General features: G+C 31.0%; 1 protein-coding gene across 2 annotated transcripts in view; it reads right to left on the reverse strand.

Moving 5' to 3' along the window:
* The window catches only part of LOC113509602 (leucine zipper putative tumor suppressor 2 homolog), a 106,485-nt gene that overhangs the window by 47,106 nt on the left and 31,421 nt on the right, over positions 1-27,958 (reverse strand). Inside the window, exon 1 of one of the 2 annotated variants that reach the window (XM_026892960.3) lies at positions 3,935-4,233. The exons of the other annotated variant lie outside the window; for it this stretch is intronic. Coding sequence (XP_026748761.1) covers positions 3,935-3,955 — 21 coding nt within the window. The 5' untranslated portion in view covers positions 3,956-4,233. Of the gene's footprint in view, positions 1-3,934; positions 4,234-27,958 lie in introns of those variants that run through there. 2 annotated transcript variants of the gene reach the window in all.

The raw sequence follows: 27,958 nt of genomic DNA on the forward strand, positions 1-27,958 counted from the left end.
TGAATGCAGTCACATAAACAACTGAACGGTTTTGAATAAAATTTGGTATACTAATTAACATAGTACAAAATAATTGATGAAGTCGAAATATAAAAATGATGATAATGATCTTTTTTACCTGCTTTTTTATTTTGGTTCTACAATAATTCCAATATTTCACATCTGTTCCTTCAATTGTTATAAAATAAATTCACTACAGATTAACACAGCACTCAGCAATCAGAAAGAAAATTATCACAATCGGTTAAGATTTGACGAAGTTGTCGCAGCAAAAAAAGAAAATAAAATAAAATTGGTGCATTCCTTCTTGAAAAGACATTTAAAATATGTACTTAAAAAATAAAAGGGTATTGAAACAATACAGTCTCTTAATTTAATTCATAGGGAACTGTGCGATGTAAGTGGAAGTAATTAATTAAACAACATTAAGTTCCAATGACTTGCAACTTTTTGTTAATGTAAAAATGTGTAAGAATAATTATGTGAAAAGTAAGTTATAATAAATGAAATTTTAGACTATATAATACAATTAATACTCAACATTTAAAAGAACATTCACATCGAAGTATGTACGAACACAATTGACCAATTAACATACATTGTGTTTTAAATATAAATCTTTTAAGCAATTCATAGAAGAGAGAAAGGGTTTTATTGTTTTCGTTTCATAAGTCGAGGATGGAGGAATTTGTATATTTATTTCTCTTTAAACGTATTGGAAATATGTATATACATTACTAGCAATAAAAAAGAAAAATTAAAATTAAAAAAGTATTTGACATAGCTTTGCCTGAGTATATTAGTACTTATATTCTATGTAATAAGTTAGGATATACTCGTAACCTATCCGTGTACAAAATTTCATTCAAATTTGATCAGCAAGTTTTGCATGAAAGAATAACAAACATCCGTCTATTCATTCATTTTTACAAACTTTCACATTTATAATATTAAACTAAATAACGTGATTTTGTTTATATTTAGAAAATTATTTATTTACTTAACATTTGCAATAGATTACAGAAAATAGTTATAATAACTGGCAATTAGTAGATTTAAAAGTAATTAATTTCAAAATAAAGAAAATTTTGATGGATGAACTTATATACATATATGCAGTGGCACCTAAAATTCAGTGTAATACATAATTCAATGGCTAAAATATGTATTTACTAGAATATAACACGTGAATGTAAGAATACTATATACATAATAAAACACTTGTCTATCAAATAAATATTTGAACTTTGATATAGTTATGTTTATTTACTACATACCGAATAATAAATAACTTTTTTACGATTAGGTTTATACCAAGAAAAACGGAATTTAACGGTCACTTTTTCAGATACAGTTACTATCTATATTTACTAATACAACATTTACTACAATATTGCGACCTGAATCAGATAAGACTTGACTACTCTTGCTGATAATGTTATAAATATACATTTCGTAAATAAAAAGCCATTATCTGATAAGAATTATTAATGAAGTCATTAAAAAATGCATACGGACAAGAGTCATGGGTATTCATAAACTACAAACTGTGTATGACTTTATTCAAATGTGTATATAAGCTTTCACATTTGTAATAGCAGTAGAAGTAACATAAATTCAATTTTGAGGTTCATAGTTCGATACGTTGTTGGGCCGATTTTATCAGCGGATAATTTCTTTGTTGGCCCTAATCTAATGTACTGGATGCACATTTAGTATTAAGAAATCGTCTTGTTTCTTGTAGATATATCACGGAATAAAGAAAACTGAGGGTTTACTTAATCTTAATCATTACTTTTTCATTCAATGAAAATACGAATTTTCGGAGTCAATTTTGTATTTTTGTTCATACCGAAATCGGCCCAGTAAATGGAGCTTGTTCATCATAAATCCTACCATAAAAGTCCAAAAGAAAGATATTTTACCCTTTTTTATTATTTTTAATCGGTATGTATCATGTACTTTTAATATTAAAGTTGTTTTCGTTCGATCCCAAAATTTCGGAAAACATTAGTAGACTCTCTGTTATCTGTAAAAAAAAAGCTTAATAACACTTAGATTCATTTTTCAAATACGTTACGAGTAATTAAATAATTCAAAAATGGAGGAGCAAAAAAAAAAAGAAATAAAATAACTTTTGAAAAAAGAAGTTAAACCAACTAAAGAAATTATTAGTCCCTATCTAAATATAGACAATCCTTTCAGAAATACTAGCAACGTACCTAACCATAAATGGATATATCAAATTGAACGAACACTCATCTTATTATATCTATGGTAAATGTAAAAGTAATGTTAAACTAGTCGATAGCACCTTGCCTTGCTTACCTTTCGTTAGTTAAATAATCGTACCCGTTAACGAATGAAGCAAACAACCGAAATAACACGTGGATGTGTTAAAATACGGGATGGGCATAGATGGTATTGAAATACACAGTCCGGGATCATGTTTAGATTTATTTTTATTCACTGGATTTCCTGTTAGGGATATTTGAATGAATTAGAAAAACATCGAAAACTGATATGTTATAAATATACCCGTATAGTGATATATATATATATATATATATATATATATATATATATATATATATATATATATATATATATATATATATATATAATCATGTTAATTCTTGTCTCTTATAAACTATGCCTAAAATTTACTGCTTAGGCTACTGCTTTATTTCTCAAATTGGGTTTGAATAAAGAATTTTATTCTATCTTTTCTTTATTCTATCTTTATCTTATGATTTTAAAATAATAAAAACATTTTATTAAAAATGTAATAAAACAAAGTAAAAGTACAAATGATATTAAATGATCGTAATAATGAAGTTCAACCAAGAACAACACGAACAATGAATTTTATTTATTATTAAGCATATAGCTTTTATATATTTATTTTAAATATAAATATTAGATAATAACGAAAATGTACACAAGTGGACTTATCCCTAAAAATTATTTCTTCCACTCAACCTTGACAACCAGAAAGGAGAAAGTATCTATAGGGTTTGTATATGATTTTTATATATATTTTAAAAGAACTTAAATAGAAGAAATTCTTGATATAAAAATTATTATATCATTACAATAAATATGATTTGATATGACGGAAATATAATCTAACATTTACATAGTATCATATGTAATACATATTTGGTAATCATAACAATATTCATTTTGAATTATGTAATGTATACCTACTATATGAATAATTATAATTAAACAACGTCGCAAATGGACCAAGTTTTAGCTTTGAATTTGTCTCCTTTCGTCGCTGACTTGAGCTTATGTACTTACACTTACTCTAGTCGTCCTCAAATATTTACAATCATCCATTGACAAAGAAGCACCGGAACGCACTCCTATACAGCCAAACAACATTTTGTGGTTACATCTATAATATTATCTACCCACAAATGGAAGCAATGGATATAAGTACTACAATGAATTAGATAAAAATGCTTATCAGAGACTTGACTGTAAGTAGGTTTATAGGTTGTATTCAACATTCTAATAAACTCTACTATTTCATTGCACATATCTAACTTTACTACCCATTTGTAACCTTTTCAATGCCATTATGGATTGAGAAGTGGGTGAAGTGATCGAAAGTAGTACGAAAGATGCGATATCTTAGACCCAACTGATGATAGACTATATAATTAATATGCAACTAGTGTTAATTATTTGATATACCTAATTATACTAGTTAATGCAGAAATATAATTGTGCTTACAATTTATAAAACTATACAGAAATTAATGTACACGCGTACCTAGTACCGGCTAAATTACCTAATTTAGTAATTTGGGCATAGTTTATTTTAATGTTAGCACTTATAAAAAGGCTAATAACTGCGGTGCAGCATACCAACTAAATTACTTCACAAAAACATAAATGCCAGTAGATAATGTCGTGCACTCACCTCATGGTAAACAGACGTCATCTCGGGAGTTTGCAATGTTTTGTTTTGCAAAACGGAGCGATCACAATCTAAGCACACATTTCACTTGTTCTAGATTTGATTAGTGCAACATACGCAGCAGTTGTTCATCTAAATACGTTAGTATCGTTCGAATTCATAAAAAAAATGAACTATCAATTTTCCCGCCTTTACGCGTGAAAAAAATATAAAAGGCCAAGGTATACGTTACGCAAAGCCAACTAAGGCACGTGTATCGCGTTCCGCGTTTAGTATCGGCACTGAGCGATGAGCGAAGAGCGACGACACGACACGGCACAAAACGCTGAATGGAAGGCGATTGCGCTCAGCTGCTATGCTCAATGAAGCATTCGAGTTCAGAGGTCAGCGATCATCTTAGCCCCGTCAATTTTGCTCCAAAGTTTCTCCATTACCCTATAAACCTAGAAGACTTGAATATGTGGGCAATAAACATCTATGTTACTGTATTCATAACTAGACAAGTTAATATACATAATTTTGTTTATATTTGATTTATTGAATGTTGCAGAAATACTTAAATTTAAATAAAAAAGTATACCATCGATTAATCAGAAGTAATGGGATCACGAGTGGATTGTTTTTATTGATGAATAGCAGACGTCTCGTCCAAGTTCGTCGACAGTGATCATTCAGTTTGTTTGTCATAAAACCGGTATTTTAGGCTTGGCAGAGATGATTGGCTTTGACGCTTCTTTTTTGTGGGATCAAAATGATTTCGCCCGGATACAATTTAACAAATGGCATTCTGAATTAGAGTTCATGTAGGCTAGGTTACTGCCGATAACTATTTATCAGTACATCATAAAAAAGAAGTAGACTCAATCGGGTCCGTGTATGCCTATTGGTAAAATTCCTTGTAATTATTCATGTATGGAGCACATTTTAAAACTTTAGCAGACAGGTCTATAAGCTGAGTGTACATGGATGCAAGTTCCCAAAATTTGCATTGTAAACACATAATCATTACAAATGTAATAATTATGGCAATTTGAAAATAGCATCAGTAATAGAGAAATAATCGTTTGTTTTAATATAGGTATTATAACACGCAGAGATGCAGAGAATGGTGAAGAGAACGATCAAGTACTTATGAATATGGATGATCATAAATTTAGGCAGAAACCAAAGAATAGACAGTGTGAAAGATGATATGGTTAAAAAAAAGTGAATACTGTGATGATTAACGGTGTAGGTGATGGCAATGATAATATGGGATATGATGAACTCCTTTTGGCAAGTAGTACATAGTTCTTTCTCAGTTAGTCAGAGTAAAGTCCCAATATATTATATAAATTTTTAATACCAGTATCAGTAAAAATGTAGGTGTGCGCTTATCTGAAATACGATAAAGAAAAAATATGCTTACCTATGTTTGATTTAATCTGATATTTTTGAAATATTATTGATATACCTAAATATAAAAAAATCAATTAATGAAATAAAATACACATTAGTGTAGAAATTGTTTATGTATATTTGCTTGTTTATGTATTGTATAAGGAAACTACATCCTTAGATAGAACTAATCTGAAACTAACTTAAATATTTAAAAAAATATTCAAATCGGATCGAAATTGGTAAACATGCTCGTAAATACATAAAAATTTATAATATCCTCTTTTTGAAGCTAAGTTTATTCCTTATTAACTTACTTATAACATTTTTAGACTATGTTAAATATTTAATTATTTATTTAATTATTTATAAAATGTGGTACAAAAGGCGAACTTAATGCTATTTATTGACTATCAGTCAATCTTAAGGATGTGAAGAGATTTTTTTTATGCAACTTAGAATGGCAAACAAGCTGTTGGCCCACCTGATGGAAAGTAGTAACCGTCGCCTATAGACATGAGTAGTACCATGGACATAACTGAGTATACTGTTTCTCCCATGATATCTCCCATGCGTTGCCATTCCTGAGGACTCCGGTGTTATTCCTCTGTACCCTGAATATATGGTACTCAAATACATGAGACAAAAAAAAAACAAAGCCTAAATCTTAAACATTTCTATAGTCTAATGCCTAAACATTAACAATACACAATAAGTTTATACATTTTTATATAACAGAAGCTATTACGATAGCATAAATGTAACACCATGTTACGCGTTGATTACCCATACTATTGTTCCATGACGTTTAGCCGTGAGCGAAATGGAGCGAGTTTTTGCTCGATACCAAGGTGAACTTCACTTATCAAACGTATTACAAACATTTTATATTTCCATTATGGACGCCCGTTGGCCATTGAAATGCTTCGAGGTTCATACTTAGTAAGCTTTTATGTTCTGTGCGTAATGTTTTACTTTGTAACACAAAGAAAGTTCTAAGTCTTTGGTGTAAAAAAAGTGATGACGTGCTTAATACGATTAAGAAAAAATTTAAAACATCTCATTACGATGTAAAATTGAAGATGTAACAGAACTAGGTATCGAATGTAAATCAAAATTAAATTCTTAAATTTTGTTAGTTTTGTTTTAGGCAAAGATAAACAGTACCTTCAATCAATATGGGCCTAAAATGAGAGGAAATCTTCTTGATTGCATAAAGAATTGAGAAAATGAAAAGGAAGAACATAGGCCGCTCTAGTGCTTAGATTTAACGAGTATTTTTTATTTATAGACACATACAGTTTTACTAGAAAAAAAAAACCACGGCTTATCAAACCAGTGTTTAATAAAACTAATCCTATCTTATTCATAAAAACGTCAAAATTCTCATAAACCCATTTTAACTATTGAACTGTTGTGTTTCCATCTTTTGAGTTAAATTCCCAATTTGAAAGAAAGTGACAAAACGAGATTTTAGTTTTTTTTAATAAAAATTGTTTAAGTTGTATAAAATTGTTTGTAATTTTATATCATATAATAGAATTAATTCATAATGTTATTGTAATAAAATGTATTACTTCAAATAACTTTTATATTTGTTAAGACCATTTTATATTTAGATAAAAACACATATTAGACACACTTTTGTAGTAAGATGTCTAAACATGTATTGAACACCTGTCTATCGCAAGTTTAACTTTTTTATGGTAAGGTGAATACGTTAGCGTTAAAGTGAAGCAACTCACTTAGTGTCAAAAATATTAAGGCTAATTCTCGAATAGATAAACATCTTTGTGATGTGGATACTTAATTAGATTTATAAAGTTGTTTAATAAAAATCCATATCACTTCGATCTAAGAATCTAAAATACTAATAAAGACGTTCGATGTTACACTATCCATATCGTAAAACACGATCTGATACTAAAATGTCTCATTATAATTGACAAATTTTATTATTTTACCATCGAACACCGTAAATGAATAAATAAACAGTTTTTCTATGTTTCTGATGTGATTTAGAAACCTCGCCGTGGCGCCATATTGCGCTCCGAGATCTACAGATAAAAAGCGCACGCGCAGTCTTCCTTTGGTGGATTCTTCCTTTCTTGGGAATGAAAGTTTTGTAGTGCTTGTCGATAAATTGGTTTTATTATAATCTATACTTATATAAATAAATTGTGTTCCGTAGAAACCGACTTCAATTGTGGCAATACCAGTTATTTTGATTTAACAACTAAAATACTGAACCGATTTTGATAAAATATCTCGTTAATTTTAAAAGACTCATTGTACAAATGCCTTCTCATTTCATCTTCCTCTAATAACCTCCTACCATTATACAGCTCGCCATCGCTTAGAACCTAGTTTCAGAGATGTTTCTTACCACGAACGCTCAAGTTATGCAATGAGCTCCTTGTCGAGATTTTTCCAAAAGACTACAGCATGGGGTTCTTCAAAAAACTTCAGGGTCTGCATACGCACGCTTAATTCCCGTGGCATTGCATGCATTTATAGACTACTGTAACCTCTTACCATCAGGTGGGCCGTATACTTATTTGCCACTTCAGTGGTATAAAAAAAAAATAAACCAGTGCCAAAAAATTAGGCCAATTTGCAATATGTCAGTGAAATGTGTTTCTAATCGATAAAAGCAGGGGGCTGGAAAGGGATTGTTAGTAATGGAGACTGAGAATCCCATTGCTAGCAATATACCCAACCACGTCGATCCTCGTGGTTTCCCCTCGAAACTATCATGGTTAATTCCTGATGAATTCATCATGATGGGCTAACTGGCCTGTTTTCATTCTCATCTATCACCCTTCACTGGTGCTCCGCCAGCGTATCTCGTTAGCGCGGGCGGGGTTACCATACCATTTTCACCCATCAAAAAAAATCGATAAAAGCACAGCACTAACTATACGGCGCCATTATAATCTATACATCAAGATGACTATCTCAAATTCGATGGGCACTGCGTTTTCCTTTACAATTTATATGGTTATTCGACGACATTGGCCATAAAACAGCGGCCCGCCTTTGTGCTTTGTTCCCACGTTTGATAACGATATGAAAAGTCGATTGTTGTGGGAACACTATATGATATCGATTGTAGTTTGATCTCTTCCTTGATTAATTTTGAAGGATTTGCAATATAAACGCTATGGAGATAATAGATATAATAAACGGTGTTAAATAATGGCACAGTGAGAATTGTTTCCAAATATTATATATTCATATATATATATATATATATATATATATATATATTATTATTATGATATGTATCAGTAATAATAAGAATAATTAAAAGAAGACGCAAACCTATATTCAGTTAAACCAAAACATTTATTTCTTACTGGAAAGTGGTAACTGTCGCCTATAGACATGAGCAGTACCATGGACATAACACTGTATACTGTACCGCCCATGATACCCCCCATGCGTTGCCATTCTTGAGGACTCAAGTGTTATTCCTCTGTTCCCTGTAAATTCACGCCATATCCCATCTTTTATACCGAAACACAGCCATGCAAACACAACTGCTTCACAGTAGAAACACGAATGGGACAAAGGTACCTAAGCAATCGACTTTTGTACAAAGTCCCCCTCTGGTGATTCACTAACCAGGATAAAAAGTAGCCTATATCTCTCTCCAAGTTCATATAGTACGAGTATATATCAAATGTCATTGCGATTGGTTAAGCCGTCAGGGCGTTATAAGGTAACAACCAAACAAACAAACTATCACATTTATAATAACTAATATAACATTATAAAAGTGTGAATAAGGTGATTCAGTATCCGTAATGAAAATTCTTATTTTTAGTTTTTAAGACTTTTTTATATTTTATCAAACTTATTACAGAACCAGTAGAATTTACAAATAAAAAAAAGACCTTTAACCTAAGAACTATTTTAATTTTCTTTATAAACTAGTTAGTACAAATTGAGCAGCGCTAGATGCCCCATAATATGCTACTAAAACCACGGAGGTCTTTAGACCACAATTTTAACAATCGTCTATAATAAATTAGTAATTATGTTAACCCATACGTATGAGCATGAATAAATGCCTATCTTCACAATAAAAACGGAAATCCGTTGACACTTCGAAACAAAGCTATAAAATCTAAACATATTATATATACACAGTACATAATATCCAAGTTTTATAGAGAGATTGATAAGATTGAACGAAATAATTTCTTTAATATAATAATTTATGTATGAATGCATGAATGCACCCTAAAATTTTATAGCTGCATGGATGACGTAGAGGGGCTCTTAAAATAAAATGGCTTTATTGTGTTATATTGTTATATGGCTGATACTTGATGTCCAATAAATATGTGAACAATATTCGGAGAATAATATTATGACTAAATTGTATTATAAAGTGTATAAAAGAAAATATTAATAAAGCAAATAATTGTTCTTACCTACTTATTCACATTTGCAACTGAAAAAAAAAATTAAATGGCTTCTTGAATTTGATTGGAATTTATTATACAGACATATTACTTATAATCTAGATTAACTAATAGGATAAAAATATTATAAATACAGCAGCAGTTATTAGGTATAAAATAAAATCTATAAAGTTTTTAGTAAATTAAAAAAATTAAGTACTTTTGATTTATTTATTCGTCAATAAAATTATTGTAAACCAATAAAAGTTAGTAAATAATTTTATTAACAATATTGGTAAAAAATTATAGGTATTAAAATTTATTTTTCATCATTCTTAATTACTGAAAAAAAGTAAGAGTGTGTAAAGTGATAATTATTGGATTAATTGGTATTAGATTAATTAATCAAAATGAAATACCGATGAGTTTTAGTTGAAATTTGAAAGTTATTAATGTGTTATTAATTGGATTTATAATAAGTACACATGTTCGAGTAAGTACACGTGCTCGTAACTGCAAAGGTTTCTCGCAAATTCCACTCATTTTTAATCCGGTTTTTGTGGCAACTTTCTACTGATTCCCACAGAATTCACGTACCCTTAGAAGTGCTAATGTATTTTATTGGCCGTCGATTGACTAGAATAATATTACCAATTTATAAGAACTTAATTTATTTATTGGTCATTTCTATCACGACCTCGATACTATTATGGAAATAGAAATATAATATAGGTACTTAGTTATTCCAAAAAAAATTTATTGCTTTTAATATTTTCTTTTTTAAACTATGTTCTGCTAAGTTTGGATTAAAATGTTAGTGAGTTAACGATTAACATAAAATATAAGCGCTAGAAACGAATGCGAAAACTCCGCGCAGTTTGTTACAGAAATAAAGGAAGAACATTTACATTTCTAATATATAAAAACAATAAATTAATTAAAATAGAAAAATGTAGGCTTAACATTCAGAAAAAATACATTCCATTTAGTAAAAATGCTAAATCTATGTCACACAAATCAGATAATTATAGATAAAGAATTTATTATCAATGTCGTTCTCTGTCTATGCAAATAAGGACACAAATACAGACTAAGGATAACGTTTATGGTCCTTTCTCTTTCTACACAAAAAAAAAAATCACATTCACATCAGCTGTTTGTGCTATAACGCTCTTAATAGTGTTCATAATTTTAGCTTGTCCAAATGTGGTACCAGTGATTATTTAACAATTTTCAAAAACAATCGAAGAGTTTATTAGAAGACTATTTAAAAATATTCTGCCTACGAGCTAAAATGTTTATGCAATAAAATACATATTAAGATGTTACTGAAAATTTGGATATTGATGTTAAAAAAGTATTTGAAAAATTATAAAGCAAAATATGAAGTAGATGTAAAGTTTTAAAAGACAGATTTATATGCAACGTATTCCATGATTAATGTTCTTGTTCATAGACAGAGCACAATTTAAATAAACAATCAGAAACATTGATAATTCTTCAACTGTTTTTGACAATAATTACGACGACTTCATTATGAATAATCACATTCTTATGAATAGTGCCTATTCTCTGTCTTTGGATTTCTCATAATCAATTCGGTTGGTCCGACATTGACTTGGATAATAACCAAACGGCTCCGATAGTGTCTTCGGCTACAGACGTGCAGTGTTGGATATCCCATATAAAGTTTCTATCATCAATTAATCAATCAAAGATTTCAATTAGTTGTGACAGGAATCAATTTAACATTGGAAATCAATAGAGTTTAATAGAAGTTACGTGCAAGTGAACGTAGTACCTACATAGAATATATACATTACCTATTAGATAAATTTAATTCAATAAAATGTATAAGAATAGCATACGAGTAATATTGCAGTTTAAAGAACTCTCTCCAAAGCTTCTGTGCGTTTTTTATTTTTACGATTTTTTTTCATCCTTTTGTATAGAAAAAAAAACCGAAAATAATCAAATTATGTTCCACAAAAAACTACTTCAATTGTCGCAAAAACCAGTTATTTTAATATATAAATTAAACTACTAAATTGATTTTGATAAAATTTCTATAAGACCAATTTAGTATATTCTTTCAGATAAAAAAAAGAATTTTCCAAATTGGTTTACAACTGACGGAGTTATGAGGTAACAAATATAAAAAAACGAATTGAGGACCTCCATCTGCTTGAAGTTGGTTGAAAAGGAGAATGCACAGTAATGTCAAGGATTTACATGCACAGGTTCTTTTAAATTGTATTTTCCTGCGTTAAAGGGTTTATTATTACGAGATATACATCTACTAAGGTTTCACCAGTATTACACATATTTTGATAGTTAAATATTTCTTCAATTAAGAGTTACATTTGTCTTGTGTCCTTTAATAATAATAAATTCGTCATGATTGACACTGCTTTTTGTGGAGTAAATTCTTTTTTTTTTTCTTGAAACTATATACGGGTTTGTATCGAATGGTCACAATTGTGTTGCAAGTAATAAGAAAAGCAGCTTATACGCATCAACGGCATACAGCTGAGTACCCATTGATTTGAAGTGACTAAGAATTGACAAAGTTAACGTGTAACAAACAAATAAAAGTACGAGCGAATTAAGAGCCCTCACCTTCATGAAATCGCTTAAAACAGATGCATTCGGCACGCGTTCGTTGTTGAAACATTAAAAAATCGTGACGTGCGGTCACGATTGACTCCCAGACTTGTCAGTGACAGTCGTGCACCCTTCGCCTTACAATCAAAGCTTTATGAATAATACGTCAATAAACAGATTAATAGCTAAACACGAAATATACGGCGAACTGTGCAGTACAACTGTCTTTACAAAATAATGTTTCGAATGAGTTTGCGGCTGTTAACTCTGTATTGCCAATAAAGAATACTTATTTGAAACGACGGTTTTAAAATAAGACTTATACACATATATTCGAAGGCAGTACAGAGTCATCATTATCATTAACATCATCATAGCAGCTAACTCTCCACTACTGAATGTAGGTCTCCCTCTTGAAGGGTTTTGTCAATAGTTGCCAGACTTCGCAGGCGAGTTAGTAATTGCAATTAGGTTTTGGTGAGGTATTAATAGGATTACTGCTACCCATCCCTCGACAATTATGTTCTCTTAATCGCCTCTTACGTTACTTTTGAAAAAAAGAATGAGTGACTCTTCTATGCAGGTACCACATAGCTAGAATAGTTTAGAGTAGACAGAGAAAATAGTCGCTCTACTAATGTTATAAAAAAAAAATATCATATTATAATTTCTTAAGTAAGAAGTATTTAAAAAAGGAATAGTAAAAAGTTATTAAAAAAAAGAAAGGAATCTAATATCTAAATGCTGGGAAAAGATCAATTTTACATTAAAAAAAAAACTAATAGTCTACGATTACTGCTTACAAGCTGCTTACCGCTTACCATTAGATGAGACGTATGCTTATTATTTCACCACAGTAGCTTGTAAATTAGTATATACCTGATATTTAAATATGTACGAGTATATGATCTTTAATTTATTCATATACTAGTTGAAATACTTCTTCCTCATCTTCTTATAAGGAAACGTCCTACTTTATAGTGAAATTAAATATTTCTTTCAAAGAAATATTGGCAAAAAAGAACAAAAAAAATGTAAGCCTCTCATATTTACTTAAGTGCTGGACATCTTAATGTCAAGATGGAAAAACAATTTAAAAGAAAAAAAAATCAAGAAAGGTTTTGAATTTTTTTGGAATTTTTGGACTAAAGACTAAATGAGAAAGAGAAATGTTTACTCTCATTGATATAATAGTTCTTTAAAAGGATTCTATTAATTTCCATTCTCATAATATAGACATAAATATAATGCAATAGTGGTTAGTTACATTATCACGTTGTGTTGTATTGTAATACATCAACAGTAAACGTGTCTAGATACATACCATGAAGATCATTTATATTCTTAGATAATGCCTCATAAATAAATGGTTATGCGATAAAGTAATTCCTGCAATGAGCAAAGTTACCTGTGAATTTACTCCATTTAAAAATAATGTGTCTAACTTTTTGCAATCGACGCAGGACATTTGACGGTTCATAAAAGATTTGTGTGCGTCACGTCGTTACGACAGAGCAAATCTCGCTTATTTGTCCGAAATCATACAAATAACGTATTGTCGTAGTGTTTAATTTAATAAAAAAAAGTTTACACAAAAAAGATTACGTATTTTTTTTTTGAAAAGATTTACTTTTATTTTACAAGTTCAAGTAGCTTTTTATGCGATTTTTTCTAATAATAACTAAATCAGCTCCACTAGACAATTGGTAAACGAATTTATTAATTTATTTAAATTTTAATGCACAGTGATATTATGTACATATGGTGGACTCAACACTGGATGGTGTTCTCTACGAGAATCTACTTATAGAATTGTCATTGCTAGCGAGTCCGTGAGATAGCGACGTCCGATGTCTTGTACTTTCTCATGCGTTAGCGAAACGATTTTATCAATAGATTTGTTTGTCTAGGGGAGCAGATATAATGAGATTGTCCTACAAATCCAAAAAAGTTGGATGCCTTACTTTAAGATGAAATCTATGAACAAATTGCAGTTGTATGGAACCATTAATTAATGTTATCGCTACCGAATGAAATAATGGTATTTTACTTGGAAACTACTACAAAGTAATTGCTGATTTTAAACTTATCGTAATCAGTTTTTAAGCAAAAGGAGGAGGCTAAATTCGACTTGTTTGCGGTAATTTTTGATTTCTTTTATGAAAGACAAGCGATCCGACCTGGCTTCATACAGATAAATATAATTTTCGAATATATATAACTTATGTTATTCGTCGACAATGTAATTTTCTAAAGGGGGAATAATTTTTAAAATTATTTGAGTAGTTCTTTAATTTAATTTAACAATCAAATCTTTCCTTTTTTGTGATATTAATATATATATATACATACTAATATTAAAAAAAAAATATAAATCTTAATAAATTATTCTTTATGATATAGATATAGATAATAGTGTCTTTTTTTTTAAAGTTCCTTACAAACTAATATTCAAATTATTGGATTCTCTAAATTTACACGAGTAAAATAATTAATAACTATTACCAGTTATATTTTCCCGTATATTTATATACCCAGTCGTAAAAAGATAATACACATTTAAGAGATAAATACTAAAAAAATATGCATCCGGAATAGTGGGCGACTAATCACTAAACGTAGATCACCGCGGGAAAAACCAAACCATTGTCCTAAATGGATAAAGAAAAAAAAATATAGTAGGTGCTAGACAGATATGAAATTATAGCTATGCAAGAAGTCATTTACTATAGAGATTTAAAATTGACACAAATAAAAAAAAAAAGATAGAAAAATAAACTAAAGATAAACTTACAAGAGTGCTAATAGACATCATCCATCAATGCTGTAAAACAGAATTATAAAAGAGCAGTACAATAATGCTACAAAATAAATTTTGATATTTGACACTTCCTAATAAGTGTTTGTATGATTTACAGCGCCGGCTTATGTAGCACGGTATGCCACGTCCCGATTTTATTTTCATTTCAAATATACAATATATAAATGTGTCTATCAATAGATCGCTGCTCGGAATCTAATGTTGACTCTTCGGAGTTACTTAATAATTACATTTCTATAATCAAAAATCAAAGAAATGTTACATATTTACTTATTTACTCTTTATTGCATCACTTAAAGAATAATACAAAGATAAATATATATTAAACTTATAGAAGTACACACAGTATATACAATATTACCAGAGGGAGACTTTGTACAAAAGTCGATTGCTTGGGTACCTCTGTTCCATTCGTGTTTCAACCGTGAAGCAGTTGTGTTTGCATGACTGTGTTTCGGTTTGAAGGATGGGATATGGCGTGAATTTACAGGGTACAGAGGAATAACACCTGAGTCCTCAGGAATGGCAACGCATGGGGGGGTATCATGAGCGAAACAGTATACTCTGTTATGTCTATGGTACTGCTCATGTCTAGGCGACGGTTACCACTCTCCATCAGGTGGGCCGTCAGCTAGTTTGCCATTATAAGTTGCATTAAAAAAATCATAGAATTTAAGCTGATTGTCCAACAGACAACTTTCATATTTTTTTTTTTCATTTTATTTATAGATATTTAAATCAAATACTGTAACAATGAGATAAGTATTACATAAGCACGCATTTATATGTATATTGGTATGTCAAATTTATCTTGATTTATAGACACAGTGTTAAAATCGCTTTTTAATATGCATAGAGTATAACAATGCAAATTTAAAAGCAACGGAGCATCAAAACAATGGATGGACTACCAGATTACATAAGATAACGTAATCGATCTTTAAGAGCAGTCAGAGTACACTCAAACCTGTTACAGATATCTTAAAATCATTTATGGATTGCGCAAACAGGGGCTTGAACCTTTTTGAAGAAAATGAACTTTTAAAAGATTGTTTATGATCTTTTGGCGCCTTAGCAACTCTATGAACGATGAATGTTTTACCATTCTCTGATGCCATTTTTAACCCATTAAAAAATACTTATTAGTTTAGACTATTTAAAAAATTCTAAAGATTTGTTCAGAATTATATCGATGACATTGTCGTGAGAATATTTTCTAGTCTGTAACTACAAAACAATTCACAGGTCGTCAGTCGGGCCGTATCTCAAATGTAACGGCGTTTACGACGTGCGCGCATAATCACGTATCGAAGACCTTTATGGCAATTTCACGCGTTATTTTGATCACATTTTACGTTTTGTGAAATATGCTAAACTGTTTACATTCTAAGGTTAAATATAATTACCGCTACACCTCGTATTTTGATTGTTTGACAAATACCTGTATCATCACATATTGTTGTTTCTAACTACATTCTTTTCCAGTGTTCTAAGTAAAATATAATAGGTAGTTCCTATAGTAGTGTTTATGGATATATGGTAAAATAATGTCAAATATGTCAAGAAAATGTTATGTGTTTATGAATGTTGTATTATCTATGGTAAGAGTCTTGTCGATGATTGTCAAAAGATGCTAGAGGAAAGAGTCTCGAGTTGTACACAAGGAAAAAAAATATATTACTGGTGTTACAGAAGTTTTATTAAGCATAAAATGGTAGTCCAAGAAGTACACCAAAACAAGTAGCTATTTATTGTATTATCAAAGTAGACTCAAAATTGGTATTACTATTGAGTAACGTACAAAAAAATAGTCGAATTGGGAACTTTCGCTTTCTGAAATATTTAAAAATACGATATATCGGACACTAGATTTTTTATTTTTATTACAAACAAACCCTTCCCCCCAATTACATTACAATTAGATCAGTTGGAATAATTAATAATTTACAATAATGTAATGTCTATGTCATCACAGTCATAAGAATTAATTGATACAGTTAGATTTTTACAACTTGTCCAATTAACAATGATTAATTAACGATTTATACCTCCAATATTAAACATTTATTGGTGTTGTATTGAACGTAGATGTTGCAACAAAGCTTTTGTACTGTAGGTGTATTAATTTAACGGTGATTCATGTATTGACTCTCGTCGGAAACAATAGATGTGAGAAACATACGGACAGATGGTAGATGGTAGACGTTACGGAATTTGTCGACAATTAAAGTTCAACACTGACTTAACATAGAATAGTGAGATAGAATAAAAAAAATAACTAAGCATCTATACTTGTTACTTGTTGCTGTGTGGACCCGGCATAGAAGAGGCCACCCGTACCTTTTTCGGGAGTGTCGTAAGAATCGACTAAGAGAGTGCAAGGGATGGGCAGCAGCGTCTCTTTTAAAACATCTCTAAAGCCTAACTGCGATTGCCAACCCGCCTACCAAGCGTGGCAACTTTTGGCAAGACTTTTTAATCTAAAGAAATTAGTACAAAGTGATTGCAATCATTTTTTAATATTTGCAATATTTTATCAACACACTGAAATAAAAAATCCTAGGCAATCCATATTTACAACCAAAATACTGACAGAAGATTTATTTGACGTGATTTTTTATTATAAAAACCGCAACAGGAAATCAGCATATCAAATAAATATCTTCGAAACTGTTACTTACGAACTTGAATACAAAAATTCAATAAGTATGAAAAACAATTATGATTTGTGTTCTGTACATTATATAAATATATATGTGTATGTATGTATGTGTATGTGTGTCTGTGCGTGTGTGGATACGTGCGTGTGTGTGTGTGTGTGTGTGTGTGTGTGTGTGTGTGTGTGTGTGTGTACACAGTTTTACTCATCAAATAAATATCGATTAAAGTAACGATCGTTCTTTTACAGCAGATTTTAAGGGACTTCAAAAGGAGAACTTCAACTGTTTATGTACGTTAGGAGATTTTTCTTCAATTTGAAATTAAAATTTATGTTTTCTTAATCGAAAATAGTTTACTTCCATATTGGTCTCATACAATTGTTATGATTGAAGGCAGAATTTTTTTAATTTTTTTTTCGAGTATCATTTTGCAGATCTCTAAAAGCTTATACAGTTGATTGAAAAAAATTGGAATTCGCATTGTAACAAAGAAATCATGGGAACTTCCTAGATAGCATCATAAATTGTGTAGCAAGAAACACTATAAGTTAAGGTGAAAAAATGGCTCACCATTTTTTTTTATATTCTATTGTCTTCGGTTTTCTCTCGATGCGGCGACGCCCCATTCCGTACGATACGTTTGTATAATGACAATAATCATACATTATTGTTGTATGGAGTGTAAATCGCAAAATAGAAAGCATTATCAGTAGGTGAACTATTAAATTAGTAACAACGATAGAGTATTCCAGCCCCTGTAATAGCTCTGCACTAGATATCTGAATGCATATAGAGAAATAGTATGCAGGAAAAAGACAGTAATTTATTTTTCATGAAGATTTGTGGACTACCCTACAATAAGATATTACCGAGATATACTTATTTAATTAACACTTTATTGCACCAATATTCCAGGACTTGTTGAATAATTTTCAATTAGTATAGTACAAAAGGCGGTTTTATTGCTAAGCAATGTCTTCCAGATAAACTTTGGGTAAAATAAATTAAAGAATAAATAGCTAGGTAGGATATATTTATTAATAACAATTTAAGACAAACAATTTTGTAATAATTTAAGTGAAACTCAAAATTATAGAGTTATTAAAGTTAATACTGGTTCATCTTTGACCGTGACTATAATTTCCTAGTTTATTACATAGACAATATAATTTTAATTTTATTTCCAAATCACAATGTAGTAAATATTATAATTATGATAAATGTAACATGTAACTACCTAATTAGATATTTATTTAAATCTGTAGTACAAGTAAGCAATTTTATTTTATTAAAGTCATGCACTTTAAACAATTGTTTGATAAGCCGTAAAGACTAATTTTTAATAATGATATAGATGGGTTAAATAAATCTTTTTAAAATTTTCTTGGCAATCTGTTTTTTAGGGCATGCGCCCAGATATAAAAAGCGGAATACGGAAAATCCATATTTTAAACATTATGCTTACCAATTGCATACGATTGCACTATACCTACAGCCATTGCACTTTACGTTACGTTAAATACTGACGTAATTATTATCAGCGCCGGCCCGTTAGAGGTCGTGAGAGCATACGTTTACTTTGTTTTGCTTCATTCATAAACACGTCTGCCACGTTACTTCCTAGTTGCAATGACGCCAACTATAGAAAATTAGATTTTCAATAGCCTATGGATATAAATGTACCTACAATTATATGTACAGTACGGAGTGAATGAGTCCTATCAGTTTGCTTATTAAGTTTTATGTTTTTACATTTTTGATACAGCAGTTTGCAGTTTATGTAGTCACGCTTCGGTTTCATAAGGACTTTCTTAAACAAAAAAGAAATCATATAACAAAAAAGTATCGAAGAACGTAATAGAGTAATAGTATTTAAGTGAGTATATGATGACATTACGATGCATTCTGTTATATCTGTAGTACTTATCATACCAGAGGGAGACTTTGTACAAAAGTCGATTGCTTGGGTACCTCTGTCCCATTCGTGTTTCTACCGTGAAGCAGTTATGTTTGCATGGCTGTGTTTCAGTTTGAAGGGTGGGATCTGGCGTGAATTTACAGGCAACAGAGGAATAACACCTGAGTCATCGGGAATGGCAACGCGTGGGGGGTATCATGGGCGAAACAGTATACGTAGTTATGTCCATAGTACTACTCATGTTTATAGGCGACGGTTACCACTTTCCATCAGGTGGGCCGTCAGCTTGTTTGCCGTTCTCAGTTGTATAAAGAAAAAAAAAACTATATAGTATCAGAGGTTAAAAATTTTATGTCATTTGTTCTTAAAATGATACCAAAAATATCGATTTCTCTCTGTATAATCAGTTACTAATTACCATATTATTCATTTCCAGGTGTATAAACCTACAGGTCAAAGTTTTAAAAATAAAAATAATAAAAAAAAACAGAACAACATTCGATTGGTATCGACAGACAATAAAAGTCGTAAGAGCTTTAATAAAACAACGTTCGACATCTCGCACCTCACACACTTTCCTTGCACTTGACCGCCCATTCCATCGAACAATTATACTATAAACCAGTGATTCCCAAATTGACCCCTATATTTATATGAATACGACCCCCAATTCGATTTTAAAATAGAGTCAGAGGCAGTATAAATATATATACAAAGGATAACGTTAGTCCTATGTAATTTTATTATAAGTAAAACTAGAGAAGTTAAAATAGCCGTAACTGGTTGTTTTATTGTTAAATCAGTTATATCCAAAATAAAACAGTTTATGAAGCAAACAAATTTACCTTTATAATTCATCAGATTGATATTTTTTAAAAACACCAGTGTATATTAAACGAATAACAAATAACATTACTGCCAATAGATTGCACAACATTTTCGTTACAAGATTTTTTTTTAATGTTACATAGTAACTCTAAATATGTAGTCTTGAAAGTCATGACTTTTTATGTGTCTTTACTATGATTCGATTCCCTGATGACATCAGGGAAGTGGCTGGAAAAATGTGGGACAGAGTGGCTCAGGATAGGCGAGAGTGGAAACGGTTGGAGGAGGCCTTTGCTAAATGGCAAACGGATCTTCAAAAAATAAGCAAAAAACAATTATTAGAATAAGTTATTTTAAGTTTTTTAAATTTTATGTTTGTTTTTAATGTACTAAGTTGATCTGAATAAAGGCTATATTATTATTATTACTATGATTCGATTACAAATACGAGAAAAAGATACAGCTGTAACACCCTATGTTCATCCGTCGTTTCAATACAAGTATTGTGGATAATTAAGTTTGGGAACCGCTGCTATAAACTTTCGCTGTAACGTGGTATGTCTGACCTTCATCGGATGGTCGCTCCGGCCGCCTGAGCTACAGCCCCCGGCCACAGTGCCCCGGCCGGCTTTCACGGGCGACGCAATCGCCCTGCGATGGTACTCTTATCCACATTGCTGGCGTGCTCCCTTGTTATTGTCTTCGAAGGGTAATCGAGAGTGGAATGTCGACTGATAGCCTCAATACGACCTTACGTTGAGCTAAAGACCATTTGGTTCATATATGATTGTGTAATTTTTATTCAAACCTATGAACTATAGAAATTTATATTTAGAACATTTAAAAATAATTGTTAATTGCTACGTGCTTCGAAGAGAACATAAAACCGTTCAATAAGCCTCTGAAGGCCTTCGTATAGAATGAAGAAGGGCTAGATACTCTTAATATGGAAGGACAATATTCTCGCATAAGGAGTAGTAGTAGCAAAAGAATGAAGCTTGTAGGTAGTAACTACATTTTAACTTTTAATACTTTGAAACAATTTTCTCTTTTTTACTTCCTCTTAATGCAAATGTGTACATTTCTTACAAAAAATGTTATTTAACAATTGTTTAGAAATTTGCTTACATTAGTCGAAATGTTTAAATAACCTAGTTCATTGTTTCCAAATTATATAAAATAATTGGTGCATGATTCTTCGCTTTTTTCATACACATTCTATGTTCAATATTGGAGTTATAATAATTTTTTAAATAAAAATAAGTAGTTTTGCTATAATTAAAGTCGATTTTTTTGTGGAATATTTTAATAACTTCTACTTTATCGTACTTAAGGTTAAAAATACCAATACAATTTCTGTTTTACTTCATCATACAATACTAACTGTACTAAGCACTTTTTAAACGATTTAAAAGATTAGAAAATTCTTATTTCGTTTATTTCTTTTATATAGACATATATTTATCTGATATCTTTGCTAATTCTGAATCAATTTTTGTATTTTTTCTCAATAGATATAGTTTAGTTCTTCATATTTGTTATTTATTAATTTTATCACAGTTGAAGTGCCTGTTTTTTTTTCCAAAAAAACATCCTTAATTTTATTAATATTATTTTCGTATATTTTTCACTAATACATTCACCTGTTTCTTTTCGAACCATCGTGTATCATGTTGTTCCTACCTATACCAATCAATAGAAGAGAGAGACGTGTGTACGCCCATAAAGATACTTTACAGATTGTAACGTCTCTGCAAAACAGCGTACAGCATCACTTTCTCGGGCATTATTTCGCGTTCAGATCATTTCAGATAAGAACTATCAATCATGTAAAACATGTAAGAATCACTTGTACACTGGTAGCGAGCACTTTCATCTGGCCACAATGGGCGTGGACTCAAGGTTGCTCTTTTTTGTAATTCACCGCTTTCACTGACAGCCAATTGATGGCCACATCTGAAGATACATATTCAAAACTTTGACCACCACTGCGGACATAAGGTCCATAATAAAGCAATATCTGTTACCGAACATTTTTCAAGGCACAAAAGCGAAAGTATTGTTATTTGTTACGCATAACGAAGCTTTTGAGCCAAGCCTGAAATGTTACCGAGGGCAATTTTTCTTGTTGCTGCGGTATTCAATTGAGATTTATGATTTGTTACACAATTTGTGGTCGAGAACATCGCTACGGTACAGTTATAGTTTACGTAACTCACACAATGGGACCTTGTTCGGACAATTCTAATTTCACTTGTACTTCAGTCGTTACTATGACATCTGAGACGAACGGCTAAAGGTTAAATATGGTGCGTGCCGTTTCTAATGCACCTAAATGTAGGTCCAATCAATTTGAACTTTCATTTCTTGTATCGCATTCTTATATATTACAAAAGCAAGAATAAGATATTAAGCAGATATATAATGGAATATAGGTACATTAATATTCTAATGGGCAACAACAACAATTGGACTACAAATTATATTTATTGATAAATTTTATTGTTTTACCAGAGAGAGATTTTGTACAAAAGTCGTTTGCTTGAACACATCTGTTTCATTCGTGTTTCTACCGTAAAACGGTTGTGTTTGCATAGCTGTGTTTCGGTTTGAAAGGTGGTATATGACAGTGAATTTATAGGGTACAGAGAAACAACACCTGAGTCCTCAGGAATGGCAAGGTATGGGGGTATCATGGATGAAACAGTAAACTCTGTTATGTCCATCGTATTACTCATGTCTATAGGCAACGGTTACTATTTTCCATCAGGTGGGCCGTCAGCTTCTTTGCCATTCTAAGGTGCATAAAAACAAAGTATTTTTTTTAAGCAGTACAAGATCTTAATACTACTTGTTATTATCATCTTATAACGCCATCTAGTAAGTATTACAAATTGTGAGTTTGTATATTTTATAAGTTTACTAGCTGATCCCGCAAATGTTGTTTTGCCAAATACATTATTTCTAGAAAATAGGAAAGGAGGCCGGCTTCGTCCTCATCCCTACATCCCTACTCCGTAATGTAACTGATCGATTGGTAGTTGATTAATTACCGACCGGTGAGGGTTGATTAAATTAAGAAAAAAGATATAATTAAATCAAATTGTAATTATAAACTATACATGAACATTATATTCGATTGCCATCTTGAAACCCTATTGCGGAATATACAAATCGCGCTTAAAAAACAGGGGTTGATCGTAAAAGGGTGAAAATTTAAAGTTGTATGTATTTTTCAATTATAAATCATATTTAAATAAAAATAAAAAAATTTGTCAAAAAAATAAAAAAATAAAATTTTAGGGGTGGGTCACCTTTATCATTAAGGGGTATAAAAAATAGATGTTGGCCGATTCTCAGACCTACCGAATATGCACACAAAATTTCATGAAAATCGGTAAAGCCGTTTCGGAGGAGTTTGGTAACAAACACCGTGACACGAGAATTTTATATATAAGATGTTATCGACAGATACTTTTTCTTTAAAAAAAATGTGGTATGGGAAAACTCTTCTAACACATTTTTTTTTATTTCATAAATAATTGAAACAACATTTTTATTTTATTTGCTAGTGGGTAAAGGTTTTAATAAAGGTATTCGAATGTAAAAATTAGCTATAAATACCTAATAATAAAATGTTAATTAATTATTAATATATAATAAATATTAGGTATCTATTGGATATAAAATATACAATAAATTAATTTTACCTCACAAATTATCTACATAATCAAATAATAATATCATCAAATAATTTTTTTTCTAATGAACTAAGTAGAAACTAATTCACAGATTATTATACGTACGGAGCCCTCGGTGAGAGAGTCCAACTCACACTTGACCGGTTTCATTATATATCCAATGGATCAATAGATTAAGAACAGAAATACGAAAGCTATTAATTCCGTCTTACATATGAAACACAATATATTATACTGGCCGTATAATGTTAAGTATTAGTGGGGGAAGTGTGCCGACAGGTTCGTGAGATCGTATGTCCCACTTCGGATAACACTATAAACAACATGCATTTATAGATGTTTTGCATTTCGTTTGTATCACTTGCAGCTGTTTTTTTTTTTTTAGATACAACTCGTTCTTTCTAGACTGGATGTAGTTTTGGTTATTGTATTACGGATGTGTGGTATTTTGTGCAAATATATGCATATTAATTCCGTTATGTACATAATTAAGGACGGTCAATGACCCGAAATATTTATGAAGATGATACTTCTGTCTCTATCTAGGCAAATGTCAAATGTTTTAAATTCACGATTGGGATTTAAAGTAATGTGATTATAGGTAAATAGTACCTTTAAGAACAAGGTAGTACCTATATCCTACATACCTGATTTTTATTTCTGACGTTTGTTTATTATCAACCGACTTAAAAAAAGCGGTTTTCAATTCGATTGTTTTTTTTTAATTTAAATTGATTTGGGAATTTTTTTTGTCTGAAAAGTTGCATTACAGATTGGTTCCATATAAATTTTACCATATTAAAATCGGTTCAGTTGTTTAGTTCTTAAATCACAGTAACTGGTTTTGTCACAATTGCAATTAGATTTATTGTGGAATACAATTTTATTATTACGTCACGTTAAGTTCCGATCGTAAATTTAATATTATGTATAAACAACGTAAAAGTTTAAAAGTAACAAATACCAAATATTTCTTTTCTACAAATTTTTGTGTTAAAATCTTTAATATTATACTCAATAATATTAAAGCAGTTTATATATATATAATAGCATTTATTATTTAATTAGAAACCCGCCCGGCTTCGTACGGTTGCAACATTTCGACAATAGCGCGACTTATTGCGATGAAAACTATTCCACCTGTCAAATTGGAGCTAACAATACATTCAAAAAATTTTGAAAATATCATTTCAATCGTATAAAGAGTTTTTTTATACTAAAACCTCTTATTTCTAAAAACTACAACGTCCCATAAACCTATTTTAACTATTATAATGTTTTGTTCTTATTTGTCAAATTAGGAATTTGTGCAAAAGAAAAAGAAAAAACACTTCAATAGCTAAAATAAGTTTATAGAGGTTTGACGTTTTATGAATAAGGGTAAAAATGGTCAGACTGTACATGATTTTTTTATATTAAAAAAGATATTAATGTTAGTCATATAAGGTATATGCGCTGCCTTAAATAAATAAAAAAGAAAAAAAAGCATAGACGAATTCAGAATCTTCTTTTCAAAGTCTCTTAAAAAGAAACGCTGTATCCCGTGGCTTTTCCTGCGTAAATCAGTACATAAATTTTTTTATGCGTTAAGTTCATGTCAAATTTCATTCAAATTCTTTCAATAGTTTTTACGTGAAAGTATAAAAACATTCGTTCATTCATCGTTCACAAACTTTCGCATTTATTATATTTACAGCATTACTAATGATTGTTTACATACCATTATGAATAACAACTCAATTACCTCCTCTAAAGAGACGATTACGACTTAATAATATGTAGTTGACATTTTAATATTCTTCACTAAGCGGGTATAACACAGATTATTATAGGTCAGTTCTTTTACTGTCACCTTATAATGTCATTGGAAAAAAACATAAAAAAAAAACAGTCAATGCTGTAAACGACACCTTGACAAGGGAAGGACGCCGAAGATTAACTTTAACTTGTACACACTAAGGTTAACAATGCATTTTATTGTTAAATACAAAAAATAATAATTAAGGAGGCTGTATTATTGTAGGTTATAGTGCTGAAGGGCTTGTTAGTAATGTGGTTAACTTATTGCTAATAATCCACCTTATATATCCTACATCCACGGGCTCTTCTATAGAAACTATGGTTAATTCTTAATGAATTTATCCGATGGTCTGATAAGCTTGCTTCGTCATCTATTATCCCTCCTTAGTGCTATATCATTGAGTCCTGATGTAGTTGGCGATTGAAAGACTTGACGGTAAACAATTGTATATCTGACAAGTGCCAGCGTAAACCAATTGCGAAGGCAAATTATATATCATTTAATTACGATCCATTAAAAAAACCTACACATACAATAAAACCGTAATGGCAGTGTGTCTGTGCGTGCAAAAACTACTGGATAGATTTTAATCTTTGGTGTGCTGATATCTGGTTCAGCATATTAGATACATTTTAAACGACTTTCAAAAGAAGCAGGTTCTCAAATCGTCTAAATTTTTTATTGCGGCTATAGAACACGGTTGCGTTACAGTTGCTGGACCGATTTCCACAATTCTTTTCGTAATTGATAGGGTTTACTCCCGTAATCCACTTTCTAAATTATTGCAAATGTATGTATGAAACATCGCGACATTTTTCAGTGTGTACGTGTGCATGCGTGCGTGCGTGTATGAGTGCGTGCGTGCGTGCGTGCGAGCGTACGTGAGTGCGTGCGTGAGAACGTGCGTGCGTGCGTGCGTGCGTGCGTGCGATCGTGCGTGCGTGCGTGCGTGCGTGCGTGCGATCGTGCGTGCGTGCGTGCGTGCGTACGAGCGTGCGTGCGTACGTGCGTGCGTGCGTACGTGCGTGCGTGCGTGCGTGCATGCGTGCGTGTGTGTGCGTGTGTGTGTGTGTGCGTGTTTGTTTGTTTATGATTGAAGTTGCTTTTTTACATAGCATAATATAGATATAGATTGTCTACGGTAAATACATACTTCTTTAACCAAACTGCGACTAAAAACGTTTCCTCATAAACACGAACAGAACAACACATCTGTATATGATTACGCATATTGAAGTAAAAAATTGGTGGGGCGTGCCTTGTTAATGTTGACAATCTATACCTGTAACAGCACTAAAATTTGTAGGATTCATACAAAATATAAAAATTTGTTGCACAAACGACATCGTGTGCGCAGCTAGTGTAATTTATTTTGATAAGAACCAAAGTGGGTGGCCAAGCTATTTTTATAAGATAATAAATGACTATCAGAATATATATTTACTATTCTTGGCTCTATGAGAGCATTGACACAAAAATATATTTGACGTACAATGCCATCATCAAATTTAACACACACACATTTACACTACTCAATTTTAAAAAGCAACACATAAAGGGCACCACTCATTGACGTCACAGTGTGATTCTGTGAAACGGTTCTGTTATTCTTTTCAATCAGGTGGACTGCTACTTAGTTAATTTTAAACTTTCGCATTGTTATTTATTATTGCATTTATTATTCACCTGTAAAAGTTTTTTCATTGTGTCAAGTCCCGATTATGTGTTTAAAATAGGACTGCTACTTATTTGCCATTCTAATTTGCATAAAAAAAGATACCAACAAAATTACAATCGGCGTGTTAATCTCAATATGTCGAAATTACATTTGTAGTGAAGTGTCTACTTATACACTTTAGCAAGTATATTTTACTACGCAATTTATTCTATTAACAATTTTAAATA

Source organism: Galleria mellonella, unplaced genomic scaffold (genome assembly GCF_026898425.1).
Source record: "Galleria mellonella isolate WM207_F2 unplaced genomic scaffold, CSIRO_AGI_GalMel_v1 utg54, whole genome shotgun sequence".
In the NCBI taxonomy this organism is placed as follows: Eukaryota; Metazoa; Arthropoda; class Insecta; order Lepidoptera; family Pyralidae; genus Galleria; species Galleria mellonella.